The sequence below is a fragment of the Carcharodon carcharias genome, chromosome 23, assembly GCF_017639515.1.
Source record: "Carcharodon carcharias isolate sCarCar2 chromosome 23, sCarCar2.pri, whole genome shotgun sequence".
NCBI classification, from domain to species: Eukaryota; Metazoa; Chordata; class Chondrichthyes; order Lamniformes; family Lamnidae; genus Carcharodon; species Carcharodon carcharias.
In genome coordinates this window covers 9,281,233-9,300,864 of record NC_054489.1, presented here as the reverse complement: position 1 = coordinate 9,300,864, position 19,632 = coordinate 9,281,233, and the positions used below count along the sequence as shown (strand labels likewise).

The window sequence follows — 19,632 nt, the reverse complement described above, 5'->3', positions numbered from 1 at the left end:
TGTTCTGGATTCTCACACCACAGGAAATAGTTCCTCCATATTGCCCCATAGAGTACCTTTATCATTTTACATGCCTCAACCATCAGAACTCAAATGAATACAAGCCAATTTATGCAATGTGTCCTCATAATTTAACCCTTTACTCTCTTGTCAAGAGATAAATCTGCACTGTACGCCTTCAAGGCCAGTATTTCCTTCCTGAGATTGAGTGTCCAAAACTCTTGAACATAGCTAGGAAGCCTGATCTGGACTGGGACAGTAAGATATTGAGGACAAGCACAAGCTAAGGCAGCAAGTATCCGAAAGGGAAGAAAGTTAGATGCCATGAGTCTGAAGACTCAAGGCATAGACTTGGAACACGGAGGAGACAGAGGTGGGGAAAAGGTGAATGGGTGGAAGTGAGGGGAGGAGGAGGTGGGGTGGTGGAAGGGTGTGGCACAATGGCAAGTGAGCAATCTTGAATGAATTTAACAAAATATACAGATTATATATTAAACTTGGGACCTTCCTGGCTCAGTATCATGCCTTAAGGTACAAATAATATTTAATTTCTTGGTTGTATGATTTGATTTCAGATCTTCAAAAGGAAAACAACAATACTGTTAATACCTGCTAAACTGCTGAACCTAGAGACATGACATGATTATAGTTACAATGCCCAGAGTTCCTGAATTATTCACATATGGTGTAATGATAAAGACCTTTGGAGTTCAAAGCCAAAGTTTTCAAATGTTGCAAAACCAAAATAGAAACTATTGGAATTACTAGCGGGTCTATTGTCATTTGAGAGAAGAAGACAGATTAGCATTTTAGTTTCCGATGAAGGGTCTTGTAACTGAACTTCAACCTATGTTGAAGATGACACAAAGATTGGCCGAAATAATGGATAGTGTAGAGGATAGCCATAATCTCCAATACGATATAGATGGGTTGGTGGAGTGGGCGGTAAAGTGGCAGATGGATTTTAACATAGAGAAGTATGAGGTCATACATTTAGGGAGGTCAAATAGTTACAGGGATTATGCAATAAAAGGAAATATACTAAGAGGGGTAGATAAAGTGAGAGATCTTGGCGTACAAGTACACAGGCCCCTGAAGGCAGCAGTTCAAGTAGACAAGGTTGTAAAGAAGACATATGGAATGCTCTCCTTCTTTGGTAGAGGTATAGAATATAAAAGTAAGGATATAATGTTGGAATTGTATAAACATTGGTGAGGCCACAACTGGAGTATAGTGTGCAGTTCTGGTCACCACGTTACAGGAAGGATGTAATAGCTCTGGAGAGAGTGCAGAGGAGGTTTACAAGAATGTTGCCAGGTTTAGAAAAGTGTAGCTATGAAGAGAGATTGGATAGGTTGGGGTTATTTTCCTTGGAACAAAGAAGGCTGAAAGGTGACTTGATTGAGGTGTACAAAATTATGAGGGGAATAGATAGAGTGGACGGGATAAAATTGTTTCCCTTGGTGGAGTATTCTAGAATAAGGGGACATAGATTCAAGATAAATGGCAGAAGGTGTAGGGGGGACATGAGGAAGAACTTTTTTATGCAGAGGGTAGTGGGTGTCTGGAATTCACTGCCCAAGTTGGTGGTAGAGGTAGAAACTCTAAACTCTTTTAAAAAGTACCTGGACCTGCACCTTAAGTGCTGTAAGCTGCAGGGCTATGGGCCGGGCGCAGGAAGGTGGGATTAGAAAGGGCACCTGAGTGCCCTCGGGTTGGCATGGACAAGATGGGCTGAAAGGCCGCCTCCTGTGCTGTAACTTTTCTATGTTTCTATGTTGTGCATTTCATCCATTTTTAGGGGGGTGTTTTTGTGTTTATCAAGGTGAGGGACAATGGTCGCAAGCGAAACGTTCACATTTCAGGCACTAACAAGTGTAGAAAACTGCAGGAGGACATCAGCCAATTTAATCGGTGGGAAAATGCAGATCAATGTAGAGCAATGTGAAGCAAAAGCATTCCTGTTTTGTAAAACAGCCTTATCATCAGCACAGGTTGTTCATGCTTCTGCCTGCTTCCCTTTCTGATGAGTTTCACCAAAGCTCTGCACTATAGACAGACTTCACTGTGGTTGAAAATAAAGACTAGTCTGGTTATAGATTTTGGTTCTGCCTTTTACACAGATGTGTTCAAACAACAGCTTTGATCTCCCAGCTGTATAACGGTTTCCAAGATAACAACAACGACCATACACCATAAGCCAGACTGGTTTCAGTTGCTGCAGCGTTTATAATGAGTTAAAAGTTTTCCAGTATATCGTTGTTCTTGACTGAAACTTTAATTGCAATTTACTTCCATGAATTAATTGCTGTAATGGCAAAATGTTGCCAAACTTAAAGATATCTAGGTTTCAGGCACCAATTTAGTCTCTCAGAGCTTTTAAAACTTGCTGAAGTAACTTTGATGCTTAGGATTTATTCTTGCTCCTCCTTCATGTATCCCATTCTGGTTAAGATGGCATTGTTGGATTTGTTTGGGGGTGAGCTGTTTTAAATCACCACCAAGCCATGATCATTTTCTCATAAGAGTCATAGAGGTCTACAGCACAGAAAAAGGCCCTTCAGCCCACCGAGTCTGCGCCAGTCAAGCAAGTACCTAACTATTCTAATCCCATTTTCCAGCACTAGGCCCATAGCCTTGTATGCCATGGCATTGCAAGTGCACATCCAAACACTTCTTAAACGTTATGAGGGTTTCTGCTTCTACCACCCTTTCAGGCAGTGAGTTCCAGATTCCCACCACCCTCTGGGTAAAAAAATTCTTCCTCACATCCCCTCTAAACCTCCTGTCCCTTACCTTAAATCTATGCCCCCTGGTTATTGATCCCTCCACCAAGGGGAAAAGTTCCTTCCTGCCTGCCCTATCTATTCCCCTCATAATTTCTCAGCAAACTTCTTGTAGTTCTCTAATAGCCGAATTGGTAAATTGTGTTGTCCAGTGTCGAGCTAAACGATACAGAGCAGGAGGTTAGGGTGAATCCCCAGTCTGTGGTAGTTAGGCCAGTGTGGCAGGAGGGTGCTACATTTGGTCTTGGTACCTCAGAACCAGGGAAGGCGGGAAAAAAAATCAGCCATGGCTCCCATGTATGACCACCATCCATTAAGCTCCCTTGTAACATCTGCACTCAGACACTTCCAAGTCTTTGCGTGTGAGGGTGCTTGTGTGAACATCCATGAGGGTGTCAAATCAGGGCAATGCCAGAGTTAAAGGGAAGAATGATCAATTGAACACTGTAGCAGACTGTCAAGAAATCACACCTTAGCATGAGTGAGCACCTACCAGTTGACAGCAAATTGCGGTTGGTTTAACCTAACTTTACAAAGGCAGTGCTGTTTATTTTTGCATGTCTGTTGCAATGTTTTCTGTATGTTGTGCAGTCTGATCTGCTTGTATAAATATTGCATCACACTAGAAGTTATAAATACCTTCCCTGTTACAAGCCAGTGCACCCTTACCCTTTTGTTAGAGAGATTACTGGGCCCCTGACATCAAGACAATTTTACAGACTTCTGCTGTCTTTTCAACTAATAACCCTGATCATTTTCTGTCCTTTTTTTAAAACTCAAATGATTGATGACAGTTGACATGGGGCAGCTAACTAGGAAACAGTGGCCTTTTCTTCATCTTCCCTTCTCACATACTGTAGATCCTCGGTGCCCAGCGTGCTTATCATTTTTCTCCCTGAAGGATTAAAGGAGGTGGCTCGCTTTCAACTTGCTGCCAATAATACAGCCTCTCGTGCAATTTGTGCAAAAATCTCCAAGATGTAGAATTTGAACATAATAGCTGCCTGCTGACAGTTCTATCATTTCACATCTTTCTTCCACAATGAATTTAGTTTGTTACAAACCATAGCTTCAGTCAGAATAACTGATGCATTTGTTTGAAATCCAAGAGTTGAAAAGTAGAGTGTACTTAACTGTTTATATACTAGTTTTTCTCGTGTGTCTGTGTGTGTTGCTCACAAAAATGTAAATAAGTCTTTCTTGTGTAACTGACTTTTCTTGTCACTAATTCTTTCTCCCAATCCTCCCTTCCCCTCCCCACCCCACTATGTACAATCGCACATTTGTTCTTATTTTCTCTTTTTGTATCAGGCTCTATTTATGCCTATCTCTGCATGCCTCTGTCTCTCGTACTCTCTATATCTTGAATTGGAGTTGAGGGAGGGTGGGGTGTGAAAAGAACTGGATCTAGGAGGAATGGGTTGTGTGGGTGTCAGGTAGGGAACTAGGCCCTGGGTTGTCCTCTCGACCCAGTAGACCAGATACTGAACAGAAGAATGCGGACTCGAAACGTTAACTCTGTCTTTCTGTCCACAGATGCTGTCAGACCTGCTGAGTTTTCCCAGCATTTTTTGTTTTTGTTTCAGATTTCCAGCATCTGCAGTATTTTCCTCTCAGACCAGATACGGTAGTGCAGTACTGAAGAAGAGCTGCATTATTGGAGCTGTTACCTTTTGGGAAGGCATTACATAGAGGCCCCTTCTGCCTGACTAAGTGGGCATGAACAGTCCCATGGCACTATTTTGAAGAAAGTTTGGGAGTTCTCTGGGTGTCCAGACCAGCATTCTCCCTTGAGGCAAAATGACTAAAAACTAAATCACGGGTCACTCATTCATTTTTTTCTCATGAGACTGTCTATGCGCAAATTGGTTGCTGCACAGATATTGGCTGGTATAGCACTTTAGGAAGCCCAGAGGATGTGAAAGATACTATACAAATGCAAGCTCTTTCTTTCCATTAGACACACCCCTTGCCCATATAATGTTTTTTGATGCATCTTTTTAATGTAAGATGCGTTTAAATTGCCATGCAAATTCAGATTGCACTAGCTGTGTGGCAGCATTTATCTGGATTTATGGCTCGATCTGATTCCAGGACATGTTAAAACCAAGGAAAGTGCAAATTCCTTTCCCTACCCTGTCTGAGGAGGCCAGGCTGTTCCACTTGAGTTTGACACCAAAAGGACTATAGCGCAGTGTGAAGCTGTGCTTATAAAGCGCTCTGGGGTTCCGCTGGGCCTCATGGCCACTTCATAAACTTACTGCAAGAGTCTTGCTTGTGTAACGCTTTGAGAGAAGGAATGCTGTCATCAGTGAAATTAAAACATTCAGAAATTTATGGCTGGTTAGTGCAGGATTTAAAAAAAATCCCCAAAAATGTTTTATAACTGTTATAAACCCCTTTGAGGCCTGTGGGCCAGGATAAGAAAAAAACTACTGTGATAGTTTTGAATTGGTTCAAAACCAGGATGAATTGACACATATTCTTTGATTCTTGGATTTTGAAATTCTTTGTGCCACTCATCTTCAGATGCTTTCAGAGAAAAGGTTTAGTTGTTGCAGGTCTTGTGTTGGAAGAAGAAGCTGTCTTATTAAAAGCTGAAAGACTCTTTTTGTGCTCAAGGGTTTAATGGAGAATCATTAAAATGTTAAAAAAAGCACCTTTTATAATGTGCTTTCTCACAGGCTTATAAAGGCCATCTTCCAAAGTGGGTCTCTGTATTGAATGCTTTCATCACTCTTGCCGTGGACATGAAAGATGGAATGCATTAGATTGTAATGTTATTGAACATTGCTATACAAAATGCAGCTCTCTGAGAAGAGGGTTGTAGTGCTATGGATTCTTGTTAGCTGAGTCTGGAAAGAGGGTTGATGCCACTATTTACTTGTGTTCATGAATCCATGATATTTGTGCATATTTGAAAATGAACTGGTTAAGCTGGAAGAATTATTATTTTGCATTTTGTATTTCAACTACTTTTAAATGGTAGCTTGGCTTCAGTTGGTAGCAGCGCTCTGAGTCTGCAAGCAATGGGTTCAAATCCCACTTCTGGACATAAGCTCCTCATCTGGGCTGGCACCCCAGTGCAGTACCCAGGGAGCATTGTGCTGTTCGGGGATGAGAAATTGAACCCCTATGCCTGCTCTTGTTTGGATCTTGTGGCACTAACCAAAGAAAAGCAGAGAGCTCTCCAGGCCAATGATCCTCTCAACCAGCACCACAAAAATTGACTGAATTAACTGGCCATTTATCTTACTGTTCTTTGTGGGATCTTGTTGTCCTTAAAACAACTTTGGTATTTGCCTGCATAACTGCAGTCACTGAACCTCAAAGGAATTCGTTGATTGTGAATCACTTGAGGGCATTTCTGAGAGACATGATAAAATGGTACATAAATGCAAGTCTGCCTCTCTGCCTGTGTTCCTCTCTTAGAATGTGCTTACAACCAGGATTCTGAAAAATGCTGAGTAACTTAAGTTAGTTTCTAAAATTATGAAAGTGAAACAGCCTTGGGCAAAGCTGCTATTTTGAGAGCAGCTTTTGTGGAAGTTCTGGCGTTTAATCGTTAATTAATGCCAAAGTGCCTGTATACTGTAAAACCTGGTAATTGGGCTATGTTACGCATGTCAAATCTGTAGACTGAATAAGCACTCCATTGTTTCCCAGCACAAAGGAGCGCAGAAAGTGTATGTGTGTTGGCAGTGTATATAAGACTTCTTGTTCCTTTTCTTTTTTGGTGTGTTGTTGTTTGGTACCAGACTGGAATTTAGGAGAAAATACACTTTAAGCATGAAGCTTGGAGTGAAAAGAAGCCAAGATTTTCAGCTTGAAGACTCCTGCCATTAATTTGAAGGAAGATGGTAGCTAATTCGGACGGAGAGATCAGGCAGGGAGAAACTGAGTGAACCCCAGCATATAAGGTCGTGGTTGGCTAAGTTGCTGTTTTACCTCTAAACACATGGAGCCAGGCTCCACTGCATATCCCTGCATGAAATTGTTATTCAACAAGTGGGCTTGACAGGATAACTACTGAGAGGCTGTTTTCCCCTGGCTGTAGATTCTGCAACTATGGGTGATAGTCTCAGAATAAGGGGTCAGCTATTTAGGAGTGAGGTGAGGAGAAAGTTCTTTACTTGGAGGATTGTGAATCTTTAGAATTCTCCAACCCAGACAGCTATGTATGTTCCATCACTGAGTTTATTCACTGCTGAGATAGATTTTTTTTTTGACATTAAGGGAGTCGAGGGATATGGAGATAGGGCATGAAAATGTAAGTTGAGGTAGAAGATCAACCAGGATCATATTGAACGGCAGAGCAGACTTGAGGGTACATATGGCCTATTCTTCTGATTTATTATGTTCCTACGAATTTTTGCATGTAATTGTATCCCTCCTTCCTGTTGTAATGCTAGAGAACAGACACTTATTTTCCTTGGTTCAGAGTCAGGTAGGAGAATAACCTCCTGTTTAAGATCCCAGTACACTGCCTACATTTTACTAAGCTGCAACCTTAAGCAGGCATATCTGTGCTTCAGGTCTAAAAAATGTTGCATTGTTGCCACTAGACATGTCTATATTATCCATACCAACTGGCCAGATGAAGATATTGAGGAAAATTGCAGCTTATGTCTATACGTTGCAATGTTATCCAATATTCTTAATTCAGTAATAGTCACTTACCACCTCCATGTTATACAGCTTTAAATGTCTTTGCTTAAGTTAAGTTTTATTGCACTTTATACCCGATGGCAACACAGGAGGTGATGAGTCTTGATTTGAACATAATGGTGATACTGGGAGCTGTAGAGCATACAGAATGGTACATTTAGCACTTATGAGGAGCAAGAGCCAAACATCAGGAGAAGCAATGAATGGCCTTAGTAATATTGATTAAAGCAGTTAACGATTATGAAAATTGAGGAAAACTGGAAACTCAATGTGAAAAACCACACAGCACATCTAAGGCAATTGGCAAAAGAAGCAATGGTGACATGAGGAAAAACTTTTTCACACAGCAAGTGTTTAGAATCTGGAATGCCCTGCCTGAGAGTGTGGTGGAGGCAGGGTCAATTGAGTGGTTAAGATCTGGAATGCCCTGCCTGAGAGTGTGGTGGAGGCTGGGTCAACTAAGACTATCAAAAGGGAATTATATCATTATCTGAAAAGGAAAATTAATTGCAGGGCAATGTTTCCGGCACCAAACAAGCATCCTTCCACCCCAAATCACCAAACCCTATCAGCACAACCTTCCATTTCTTCTCCCTCATGTTTACCCAGTTTCCTGTAAAATGCATCCATATTACTTGTCCCACCTATTCCTTGTGGAATGAGTTCCACACTCTAACCACTGTCTGGATAAAGAAGTCGCAGTGGGTGACCTTAATCCATGTGCCGTTTTTTCAGAAGCTCTTTCTGCGATTTGTACTTGAAATCTATTCTTTCTTTCAGAACTCAGTTACAAGGAGTGCCCCCTTAAACAGCGATGCGCAGAATAGAATGGGAGCCCGGTTCCTCACCACATACGACAAGAGATTCGTCATTAAAACGATAACCAGTGAAGACGTAGCAGAGATGCACAATATTTTAAAAAAATACCACCAGGTATGGTTGGACGCAAGCTATGTTTGGTTTAATTAATTTCTGTGACAAAGGTTGGGACCTGGAGCTTCCAAAGTATTAAGCATGCAGTACGTTAAAACTGGCAGGAGATATGGTGAGGACAAGGAAAGTGAGAGCTGAATTAAGCTTGAGCTCTGGTGTTTTATTTGTTGATGAAAATGTATCTAAAACTTCAATAACTAAAACGTTCACATCATGAAATGTGGCAGTAGTGAGGAAGGGAAGGATTTCTGTCCTTTTTGTCTGTTTTATATTTGGTCAACCTCTTAAAACTGGTTTGAAACTGGGCAGGGAGCAACCCTCAACTAAAACTTGAAGTCTTTGGCTGCCACCTTGATATAAATGACAGCCTGTTGGGATTTGGATGCTGAAACTTGCAGTGGGCACAGAGTTCAAATCAGGTTCAATGAAAGCGGGCAGGGTGGAGAATCACGAAACCAACTTTTAATCCGCAAGAAATGTATTTAGTCACAGACTTGCTGTCCGCTGGAAATATGACCTGAAGGTAATATCCTAGATGGGAAAAGCATGTTGCCTACACCAGGATTTAATACATCTTAAGAAGTTACAGCACTTTTTGTTTGTTCAAAATCAAAATGTTTAAAAATTAACAGCAGATGGGGGTTCTAAGGCCTCTATGGTTTGTAAAAGCACTACCTGGTGTTATGCTGGGCCATTCAGATTGAAAGGTTTGTTTCTGAGTCTCTGCTGGGTTAATTGGGGGCAGTAGATGGACTCAGTCCCCTTGGACTAAGATGGAGAAAAATCAACCTGGTTTCTTGCTGCTAAGACTGTGATTTCTGCTGGAAAGTGAGAATAGGATGGGGCTTATCTGTGATTGTCCTCCATGGTTGAATAATGTATTGATGCTCACTAACTATCTTGAAAAATGGCCAGTACCTGTGGAGCCATATCCCCAGCAGGAGTTTGTGCCTTCATTAGAGGAGTAGATAAAATAGCAACTAAAATTAATAACAATTAATATAACAAAAACATATGTTCGTATTTGACTTTGCTCTGTTTGTGAAAACATTTCTTTTTAATTTTTCTAGTATATTGTGGAATGCCATGGCAACACGCTTCTTCCTCAGTTCCTGGGCATGTACCGGTTAACAGTAGATGGAGTGGAAACCTACATGACTGTAACAAGGAATGTGTTTAGTCACAGACTCACTGTCCACAGGAAATACGACCTGAAGGTAATATCCCAGACAGAAACATGTCACCTACATCAGAATTTCTCAGCATGTTTCTCTTTCAAAGCCAGTTAGACCAGTAGAACTTTGTTCATTTCTGTGTTAGAAGGGCAACTATAATTTACTAAAAGTTGATTTATATAGCTCTCCATACATAAAAGTATTTTCAAATATGAATGATAATGCAATGAATAGGGAGGAAAAGCAGGCAAAGATACTATGGGGAGAGCAAAGGCATAATCAATGAGTGAGTTTTGGGAGGCTTTTGAAGGCAGTGAGAGGAGTAACAACATGAAGTGGTAGAGGGGAGAATGCTCCAAAAGAATGGGACTCACTGTCTCAAGGAACTGCCTCTGATGGTGAGAGAGAAGATTGGAATCCAACAGTAATTTAATGTCAAAAAGGTGTAAATAGGGGCATGTGGTTAGGAAAGATCAGTCCTGTAAGGAATAACAATATGGGTATTAAAATTGAGGATCTTGAAGTCAGTTTGTTGGGGCACAAGGACCTAATAAAGCACCTGTAAGGACAGCGATGACGAGGTGGATTTTGTTGCATCTGTGGAACATTCTGAGTGGAGAGACTGACGTGCTTTTCTGTACAAAATGCTTTAAGTTCTAACCACTACTGTCAAAGTTAGCTCTTGCCCTTTCAATGTATTCTTCTTCCTTTTATAGAATTAGTCCTTTATAGTCCTCAGTACCTACAAGCAGTCGCCTTACCCAGTGAAATTCAAGCTTGCGCTGCGGCAAAATAACTCCCATTGCTTCTTAAAAAGTTTTTATTTTAGAAAGAAACTATTAATGATTGAAACGTTTAAAATTTAGCACATCATGAGCCTCACACATAAGGAAAATTTTGAATTGATTCCCTCATGTGTGGTGTTGAGCTGACTGACTTCAATGGCGAAATGGGTGTTGCCTTTAGCCTTGTACTCTGGAACTGTGGAAGGGGAATACATCGGCCAAGATTCCTGCTCCTGATCTCTCTTCCAGTGATATGCTTGAAGTTCATGTGTATGATTGTTAATCAGGGACAGCACAGACATGTCTGTCATGCTCGGCATAGGGAAATAGCTTTCTGATATTCGCTGATGAGGCTTACTCATTAATTAAAGCCATTTGGGCAAGGTACCATATCCTGGTAAGGAGTTGTGAACATCGGAGGTGAGGGCAAAATTAGTTGGGGCTTTTTAATATGAGCAAAACATTTACATTAGCTGCTGAATGTTCATATTGAAAACATAGAGCTGATTCACAGGTCAGTTTGTTAACAAGAAATGTTCAGAATTCCAGCTGTGAATAGAAACCTATTTTGGTGAGTCCGAAAAATTCTTCTTCCAAGTTCCCCACATGAAGTCACTTGGTGGGTGAAGCAATTGTTTAAATGCAAATGCTTACTCTTGTTAAATGAACAAGCCTTTGCTTATTCTTGATATCTGCTTACTAATCTTCTCTGTGATTAAAACTCTGAGCTAGCCTCCCCCCATAGTGGCTCATCAAGTATATCAACTGAATAGCTGAGCCATAACCTAGCAAGCTTCAGATTTACTCTTTTTTTTTCTATTATTCATTCAAGGGATGTGGACATTGCTGGCAAGGCCAGTGTTTATTGCCCATTCCTAACTGTCCTTGAGAGGTTGGTGGTGAGTCTCCTTTTTTTAACTGATGCAGTCCATGTGGATTGTATTTTTGGCACAGCTGAGTGGCTTACCAGTCAACTATGTTGCCACCAAATATAGGAAAACTGAGTAAGGTTTCCTTCCTTAAAGGCCATTAGTAAACTAGATGGGTTTTTATGGCAAGTTAGCAGTTTCAGGGTTACCATTACTTTTTATTCCAGATGTATTTAATTCCTTAACTGGTGTGATGGGATTTGATTTGCATCTCTGGATTTTTAGCCCAGGTCTCGGATCACTGGACCAGTAATAAACCACAATGCCACTGTGCCCATTTTGCTCGCTCCAACCATGCCAGGGCAGGTGGGCATTAAATTCAGCTTCAGTGCCCCTGGGATAGGGAGGGGGAGATTTCAGTCGGGTTGCCACTTCTGATCATCTCTGCTGGCAAGTACGTAGGCATGGATGTTGGATGAGTCCATGATCGGGCTCAGGGTCTGGGCTCAATAGTGGAGAGTGACTGGTGTTAATGGAACTTTACCCCAACAAATGTCAGCAACTTAAGAAAAGAAGGAAAAAGGGGAAGAAGTGGTATAAAAAAATTGTATTTGAAATCAATCCAAAAGGCATTTGCTAAAGTGCCAAATAATAGACTTGTGAGCAAAGTTGCTTATGGAATAAACAGGACAGTCACAGCAGGGATACAAAATTCACAGAGTGACAGGAAGCAGAGAGCAGCAGTGAATGGTTATTTTTCTGATGGAGGAAGATTTATAGTGGGGATACTCGGGTCGGTGATAGGACCCCGCTTTTCTTGCTATATATTAGTGACCTAGACTTGGGTGTACAGGGAACAGTTTCAAAATTTGCAGATGATACAAAACTTGAAAGTATTGTGAACTGTGAGAAGGATAATGTGAAACTTCAAAAGGACATGGCTAGGCTAATGGAATGGGTGAACAAGTGGCAGATGAGATTTAATGCAGAGAAGTGTGAAGTGCTCCATTATAGAAAGAATGAGGAAAGGCAATATAAATAAAGGGTACAATTCTAAAGGGGGTGCAGAGCAGAGGGACCTGGGGTTATATGCCCACAAATCATTAAAGGTGGCAGGGCAAGTTGAGAACATAATTAACAAAGCATACGAGATCCTGGGCTTTATAAATAAGGGCATAGAGTACAAAAGCAAGGAAGTTATGATAAAACTGTATAAAACACTTGTTTTGCCCCAGCTGAAGTATTGTGTCTAGTTCTGAGCATCACACTTTAGGAAAGATATGAAGACATTAGAGAGGGTGCAGAAAAGATTTGGATGAGAATAGGATGAGGAGCTTCAGTTAAATGGATAGATTGGAGAAGCTGGGGATGTTCTCCTTGGAGAATGGAAAATTGAGAGGATATTTGATGGAGGTGTTCAAAATCATGAGGGATCTGGACAGAATAGATAGGGAGAAACCATTCCCATTGGTGGAAGGATCGAGAACCACAAGACACCAATTTAAGGTGATTGGCATATGAAGCAATGGCTACATGAGGAAAAAACTTCTTGGAATGGATGGTTAGGATCTGGAAGGCACTGCCTGAGAGTGTGGTGGAGGTAGATTTAATTTTGGTTTTCAAAAGAGAATTGGATAATTACCTGAATGGAAAAGAATTGGCAGAGCTATGGGGCAAAATCTGGGGAGGAGGACTAGGGAGTAGCTCTTGCAAGAGAGCTGGCTACAGACACAATGGGCTGAATGGCCTCCTGCGCTGTAACTTTCTATGATTCTTTTCTGTAAAATAACATGAAAAGCCAGCATGATTTACAAATGGCAACCAGAGGTGCCCCATTTAGTTCATTGCCAGCCATATTATTTTTGAAAACCCTTGTCTTACCCCTTAGCAATCGAGACCACAAAGCTGAACAAGTTAGACATATAGATTCCCCGATCTGCCAGTTTGATAACAGGTGATGTTCAAAGTGGCAGGAGTGAATAAAGGCTGTTCGCCCGCCCTCAACTACCCTCTCCCCCAAAATGATGCTGATAACAGGGGAAATGATCATTTAAGTAATCGTTCTTTGAGAATGAAGGAGGATTTTTTGTCTCAATGTCTGCCTGCCAACCCCCCACTCTGATTAAAACACATCACAACTGTGGGTGGCACATTTGAATGTTGGCCTGTGCTGTGAGTCAGACCCCTGACTGCAGCATTGTGAAAGTGCTACATGAACCATAAAACATAGTTCCTGTAATTTTCAACTCTATAATTAATTCCTTTTAAACTGTGCTATAAACAGGCTTGGAAAAGGATTAAATGCGGCAAGCTGGATGCTTTGCCCCTTTTCTAAGTTTCTATTGTCAAAGCAAATTTCAAAGTAAACTTTGATGTGGAGATGATACTTATCAGCATGACCTACCAAAGGAAAACCCACCAAGTGTGCGGGGGTGGGGGGGGTGGGGGTCTTAGCGAAAGCCAGCGGATTATTAGTAATCTTAAAGGCACAGTGCCCATTAATAATTGAAAGCTGCTATATTTCAGAATTATGATTTTGTTGTGTACAACTGTCCCTACCTACTTATAAAATGTTAAAATTTATAAACGTTGGTGGGGGGAGATGGTGGCATAATGGTAATGTCACTGGGCTATTGGTCCAGAGCCCAGGCTAATGCTCTAGGGGCAAGGGTTTCAAATCCCACCACAGCAGCTGGTGGAATTTAAATCCAATCAATATAATGAAATCTGGAACTGAAAGCCATCCTGCGTAATGGTGACCACAATTGTGGTTAAAGACCCATGAATGCCCTTTTAAGGAAGAGAATCTGCCATCCTTACCTGGCCTGTTCCACATGTGACTCCAGACCCAAAGCAATATGGTTGACTCTTAATTAACCTCTGAAATGGCCGAGCAAGCCACTTGGTTCAAAGGCAATTAGGAATGGGCAACAAACACTGGCCTTTCCAGGGACCCCCATATCCTGTGAAAGAATAAATTTTTAAAAAATTCAAGGTGTATAGAATTTTGATTTGCACATACAGTTGATGAGTCAGTGATCGGGGTGGGGGGGGGATGTTGCTGGGGGCTGGTGGCATCAATTTTTAAATTATTGCTACTAGAACGACAAGAGTGGTTAGGAAAAATTGCTTTGTAGAAAGGATCGCTGGAATATGGAGTGGTTGAGGCAGAGGCAATGTCAGCTATTGTGGAAATATTGCATAGATGTTAACAGCACAGGAAGATAGAGGGTTATAGTGAGAAAGCAGTGCAGTGGGATTAATTTTGGATTGCTGTGGCAAAAAGTTAGCAATGGGCTGAAAGCCACCTCCTAAATATAAACCTGTGAGTTCCATCAGTGCAAACATGAGGGTCAGCTCCCCACATTTGCCTTGCAGACACTGGTGGTCTCAATAGATTCACAGATCCACAGTTTGGTAAATCTGCAGTGCTGTTCTCTTCATATTTTAAATGAAAGGCTATTTGGAGCACAGACAATGGAGGAATAAAATGCCTTTGGTTGCATTCTAGTAATGTAAAAATGCTCTTAAACTCTCTGAAGTGTCATCTGTTGTAAAGATACCAAAATTAATCTCAGGACCACGTGATTGTATATAAGGTTTACATTTAAGACCTATGCTCTGTGCCCCTGAGTTCTGGCTCTCGTTTCCAGGAAATTGTGTGTAAAGGAAGGAGTTGGCAAGAGCACTGTTAGGGCACTGTCCTCATCGCCGGAACATGGTTTTGAATCCAGCCAGATTGAGAGACTGCAGGTCATGTCTTGCTTTCTCTTTATATTTATTAATTTTACGTAAAATGAGTGGGAAAAGTCTCAGCTCAGTTCCAAATGCATACAGGTCCTTGCAAAACCAGAGACATGAGATAGGGGAAATGGTAGCCTAGTGGTAATGTCACTGGACTAATCATACAGAGGCCCAGGCTAATGCTCTGGGGACACGGGTTCCAATCTCACCACGACAGCTGGTGGAAATTGAATTCCGTTCATAAATCTGGAATATAGAGCTAGTCTCAGTGACGGCGACCATGAAATCATTGTCGATTGTTGTAAAAACCTTTGTCTAGCCCGCATGTGGCTCCAGACCCACAGCAATGTGGCTGCTCTTAACTGCCCTCTGAAATGGCCCAAGAAGCCAAGGGCAATTGAGATGGGCAGCAAATGCTGGCCTTGCCAGCAACGCAATCCATGAGAGAATTTAAAAAAACGTGAAAGCCCTTAACGTTGATCTCAGCAAGTGGGGGACGCTCACTGACAACCGATGCAAATGGTGACATCACCACGCGTTCATCTGGTTTCAGAAGCTCCAGAGCAGGTGCCTGCAGCAAGGTGTCAGCAGAGATTATCCTGCACTACCAGCAAGGGACAACTTCACGTGCGGCACTTAGGGCCAGACTTTGCTTTTTCCGAACAGCTTCTTGCATCAAAAGAAGTGTGGCAAATGATCTCATCTGACCTCACCAAAGGTCCCATCATCCCTCACAGTACAAAACTAAAATAGTATATATTAAGTGTGCAATCCAACTTGGATAGACTAAAGTGATGCCTGAAGTGTGGTACGAAGCTATCACACTGGCACAAAGAAAGAAAAACTTCAATTTGCAAGGCCTCAGCACGTCCCAAGCCTTTGCAACCAATGAGGTTCTCCTGTAAAGTGTTGTCACTATTGCAATGCAGCAAATGTCAACACGTACACAGCAAGCTCCACCAAACACGGGCTACCAGGTAATCTGTTTTAGTGATGTCGTTGGAGGGATAAATTATGACCAGAACGCGAGGGAAATCTCTCCTGGGGATATGTTATTGAAACTGCAGTTAAGGCATGTAATTGGGATAAAGTAGAGGGAGCTTTATTCTAATTTGACTCATATTATTCCTGATACTGACATCCCCCTTATTAATGAGCACAAACACACAGTTGAGTGGCATTTAACAGTGTAAGTGTGCTGCTGAAATTAAATTTTAAGTGTGCTGGCTGGAATGTTGTCACAAATGGCCAAAGAAAATGTTTGCTAACCTATAGACTTCTCTGGCTCCTTAATGTTAATAAAAATATAATTAGCATACTGTTGCTGAATTATAATGTGTTCAGCATAGATATGTTTTAAATTAAGTTATCAAATTAGTTAAGTGCTGGCAGTAAGTCAACTAATTATGGAGTGGAGTGAGTAATTAAATTATTGAACCAAGTGAATAATTAATTGAAATACAGAGTATAACTTAATTTAGAGAAATTTAAGTAGATTCTTTGGAAAGTGAATGTTCCCATTATATAAATAAAAATTGAAAATCCACAAACTGCCCCAAAGTCTCTGAATGAAAACTCTGCACAGTTTGATACTGAGCTATACAAACTGATTAGTCCCAGAATGAATCCTGAACAGACCTGATTTACCTGATGTAAGCTGGAAGAATTTGGAATCATAGAATAGAACAGCGCAGAGGAAGAACATTCAGCCTATTGAGTCTGGGTTAGCTGCTTCGAAGAGCAATCCACTTAGTCCCACTCCCTGGCCTGTTCCCTGCAATTTATTTCCCCTTCAAGTATTTGTTTCTGAAAACTACTGCTGAATCTTTTCTCATCACCCTATCGGGAAGTGCACTCTAAATTCTAACCACTTGTTGCGTGAAAAATTCTTTCCTTAGGTTGCTTCTGGTTCTTTGTATTAGGACACTCCTGTTGGCCTCAAAGCCCTCAATTAGAGAGGCAAAAATCATCCAAGGATGTTCCTGCCCCTGATTGCTACCCAGGTGATCCCTGCTGCAAGGTGCATGTGTGGATGTTGGGTGAGGACAAGATCAGATTTGATTTTGATGTCCAAATAACAGTCATCAAAACAACAGCAGCAGCAACAACTTGCATTTCTGTAGCTTTTCAACATAGCAAAATGCCTCAAGGCTCCTCACAGCAGTGAAATCAAATAGAATTTGACACCGAGCTACATAAAGCAATATTAGGCCATGTGACGAAGAGGCAGGTTTTAAGTAACGTCGGAAAGGAAGAGAGGCTGAAAAGTTTATGGAGGAAACTTCAGAGTTTAAGACTTAGGCAGCTGAAAGCAAGGGTGCCAAAGGTGGAATGATTAAAAATTGGGGTTGTCCAAGAAGCCAGAGTTGGAGGAGTGCAGTGTTCTTGGAGGATTGCATGACTGAAGGAGGCAACAGAAATGGGGGGTGGGGGTGAGGCCATGGAGGGATTCAAAGACAAGAATGAGAATTTTAAAATGCAAATTGCATTTATGGAAATTTAGTACTTGTTTTACTTTGTGATGAAACTCAAATACTTGCCATCATTTGAAGTTGGAGGTCGGGAACTCCAGTTCCCAATGAGCTTTGGGCCTTTTGGTGCATGTGTTGGCTGGGAAATGGCCGCACATGCGCAGTTCATTCCTTTTACCTTTTCCAGGCTGGGAGGCGGTCCCTGTGCACTTGCAACAGAAGCAAGGGAGGGCAAGCGGTGCAAATAGCAGGTCAGATGACCTGAACTGGAATGCCGTCACCAGGTAGGTGTCCCAGGGAGCAAGACACTGAAGGAGGACAGGGAGAAGGTCCCAAATCAGGGAGAGGTCCCAGAAGGAAATCCTAGGTAAAGGACAAAGACATGGATCAGGAATAGATCCCTTTAAGTTAAGCTAAAAGAAAGGAGCAGAGTAATAGGCTCCGAGTTAAAGAAAGAGTTGCAGGGAGCAAACTTGAAGTGAAGTGGGCTTGAGAGAAGCCCTGAAGACCTGAGAAGGCAGCCGAAGGTTGGCGACTCCGTGCTGTGGGCCATTGAGGCAAAGGTACCTCTTTGAACCAGTGGTGTTTTGCTTGGCACAGCTGCAAATCTGAAATCATGCTTGGAAGGTGACGCTTGGGTGTACTCGGAGGTCCAGGGGAAAGGAACCTCTGAAGGTGAGATTGAATCCCTGCGAGGTGGGCCATTTTTGAAACCATCCAAATGGGAGCAACTTTCGGAAAGAATTCTAAGGTGAGATCTTCAAATGTGGAGATTGGAAACCCTCATGAGAAAGGTGAAGTTTCAGTGAGACTGGTCGGCTTACAATGTGACAAACGTTTGGGTGTGTTGTTGAGAAATCTATGGAATCTGCTTTGGTCGCACCTGTCATTTATTGGGGAGTGCTCAGTGAATGTCAGAGAGAGAGAAGACAAGGATTTTAAGCTTTCTGAGAAGTAAAACTTACAAGGTTGTTGAGACAATAGTTAACTGAATAATCAGAAATAGGACTGAGTAAATGATCAGTTCAGCAGAGGTGCTACCTGAGGACTGAGCTTAGGGAACTCGTTTGTTTGCTCCGCAGTTGAACAGTGAGTTTAGAGTGAGGTGTTTGTGTGCCTTGAGGAGAGACAGACTCGAGTTGAATGTCTTACTCGTGTCCCTAGGTAAATCTGTATATTATACACCAAATATTCTATTATTTTCAGTTATTTCAATAAGTTGCTGAACTACACGCAAAATTGTGTGTATTAACTGTGTGAAGCTCCTCACTTTTGTAGACTTGCGTTGGAGCTAAAAACTTCTTATAAATTGCACAACTGAGAACTTTGAATCTCTGTGAAGCAGATAAATTTGTGGGGCTTAAACTGCTTATTAGCTGAATTGCTATTGGCTGCCCTAACTTAATGTCTGCTAAAATTTTCTAAAGCCATCCTTTACTGCTATGCCAAACTACAAATGTATTTCTAGCTGTTTCCTATCTTTTCCAAAAGGACACCATGCCACAGTATGGCAGGTTGTGGGGTTACACCTCATTGTAATTGTCCACACAAGCAAGTCAGGTTTCTATGAGCCCTGACAGAAGTAGCAGGCAGATTTCTAGTGTTACTCACTTCAGGAAAGGAAAGAAAGTCGAAGGGTGAACCCTTCTATTCCACATTCATGCAACTCATTCCCCCTTCCCCCCACCCCACCTCCATCGCCCCTTGGGAAAATGAACAGAAGACTGGGATATGCTGGGGTTTGGCAATAGGTTTATTCCATCCTCCTTGGTTCGTGTGGTGTACAATCAAGGCAATCCTGAGGAGAGTAGTATTTAATTTTTTTTTAAAAAAGGGCAATGGTAACATTTACTTCTTGCTTTCTTCCTTAGGGTTCTACGGTATCAAGGGAAGCCAGTGGAAAAGAAAAGGTATGGTGATCCCCATATATGAAATGCATTATCAATCCCTTAGCTTCCAACAGTACCCTTGCTTTTATCTACATTGTTTTTATCATAGAAATATGACGAACACATATTCACAAGAGCCAGGATTTAACGGTGCACTCTCTTGCCTGTTTTATATCTGTTATTGTAAAAAAAAAAATTTAATTAAGAAAAACATGACAAATTATTAAACCATTTTGTATTTATGGATTTGAGGAGCACAACGGGTCTCTCCGTGTGAGGCTTGAGAATGTTTGTTTACTTGATTTTGCTTGA

At 41.6% G+C, this 19,632-nt stretch overlaps 1 protein-coding gene across 4 annotated transcripts in view; it reads left to right on the top strand.

The window, feature by feature from the left end:
- LOC121269191 (phosphatidylinositol 5-phosphate 4-kinase type-2 beta) overlaps positions 1–19,632 on the top strand; it is a 98,556-nt gene that overhangs the window by 55,349 nt on the left and 23,575 nt on the right. For all 4 annotated transcript variants that reach the window (XM_041173721.1, XM_041173720.1, XM_041173719.1 and 1 more), the window contains 3 exons: positions 8,235–8,387; positions 9,458–9,604; positions 19,303–19,341. In XM_041173721.1, the coding sequence (XP_041029655.1) occupies positions 8,235–8,387; positions 9,458–9,604; positions 19,303–19,341 (339 nt within the window). The remainder of the gene's footprint in view (positions 1–8,234; positions 8,388–9,457; positions 9,605–19,302; positions 19,342–19,632) is intronic.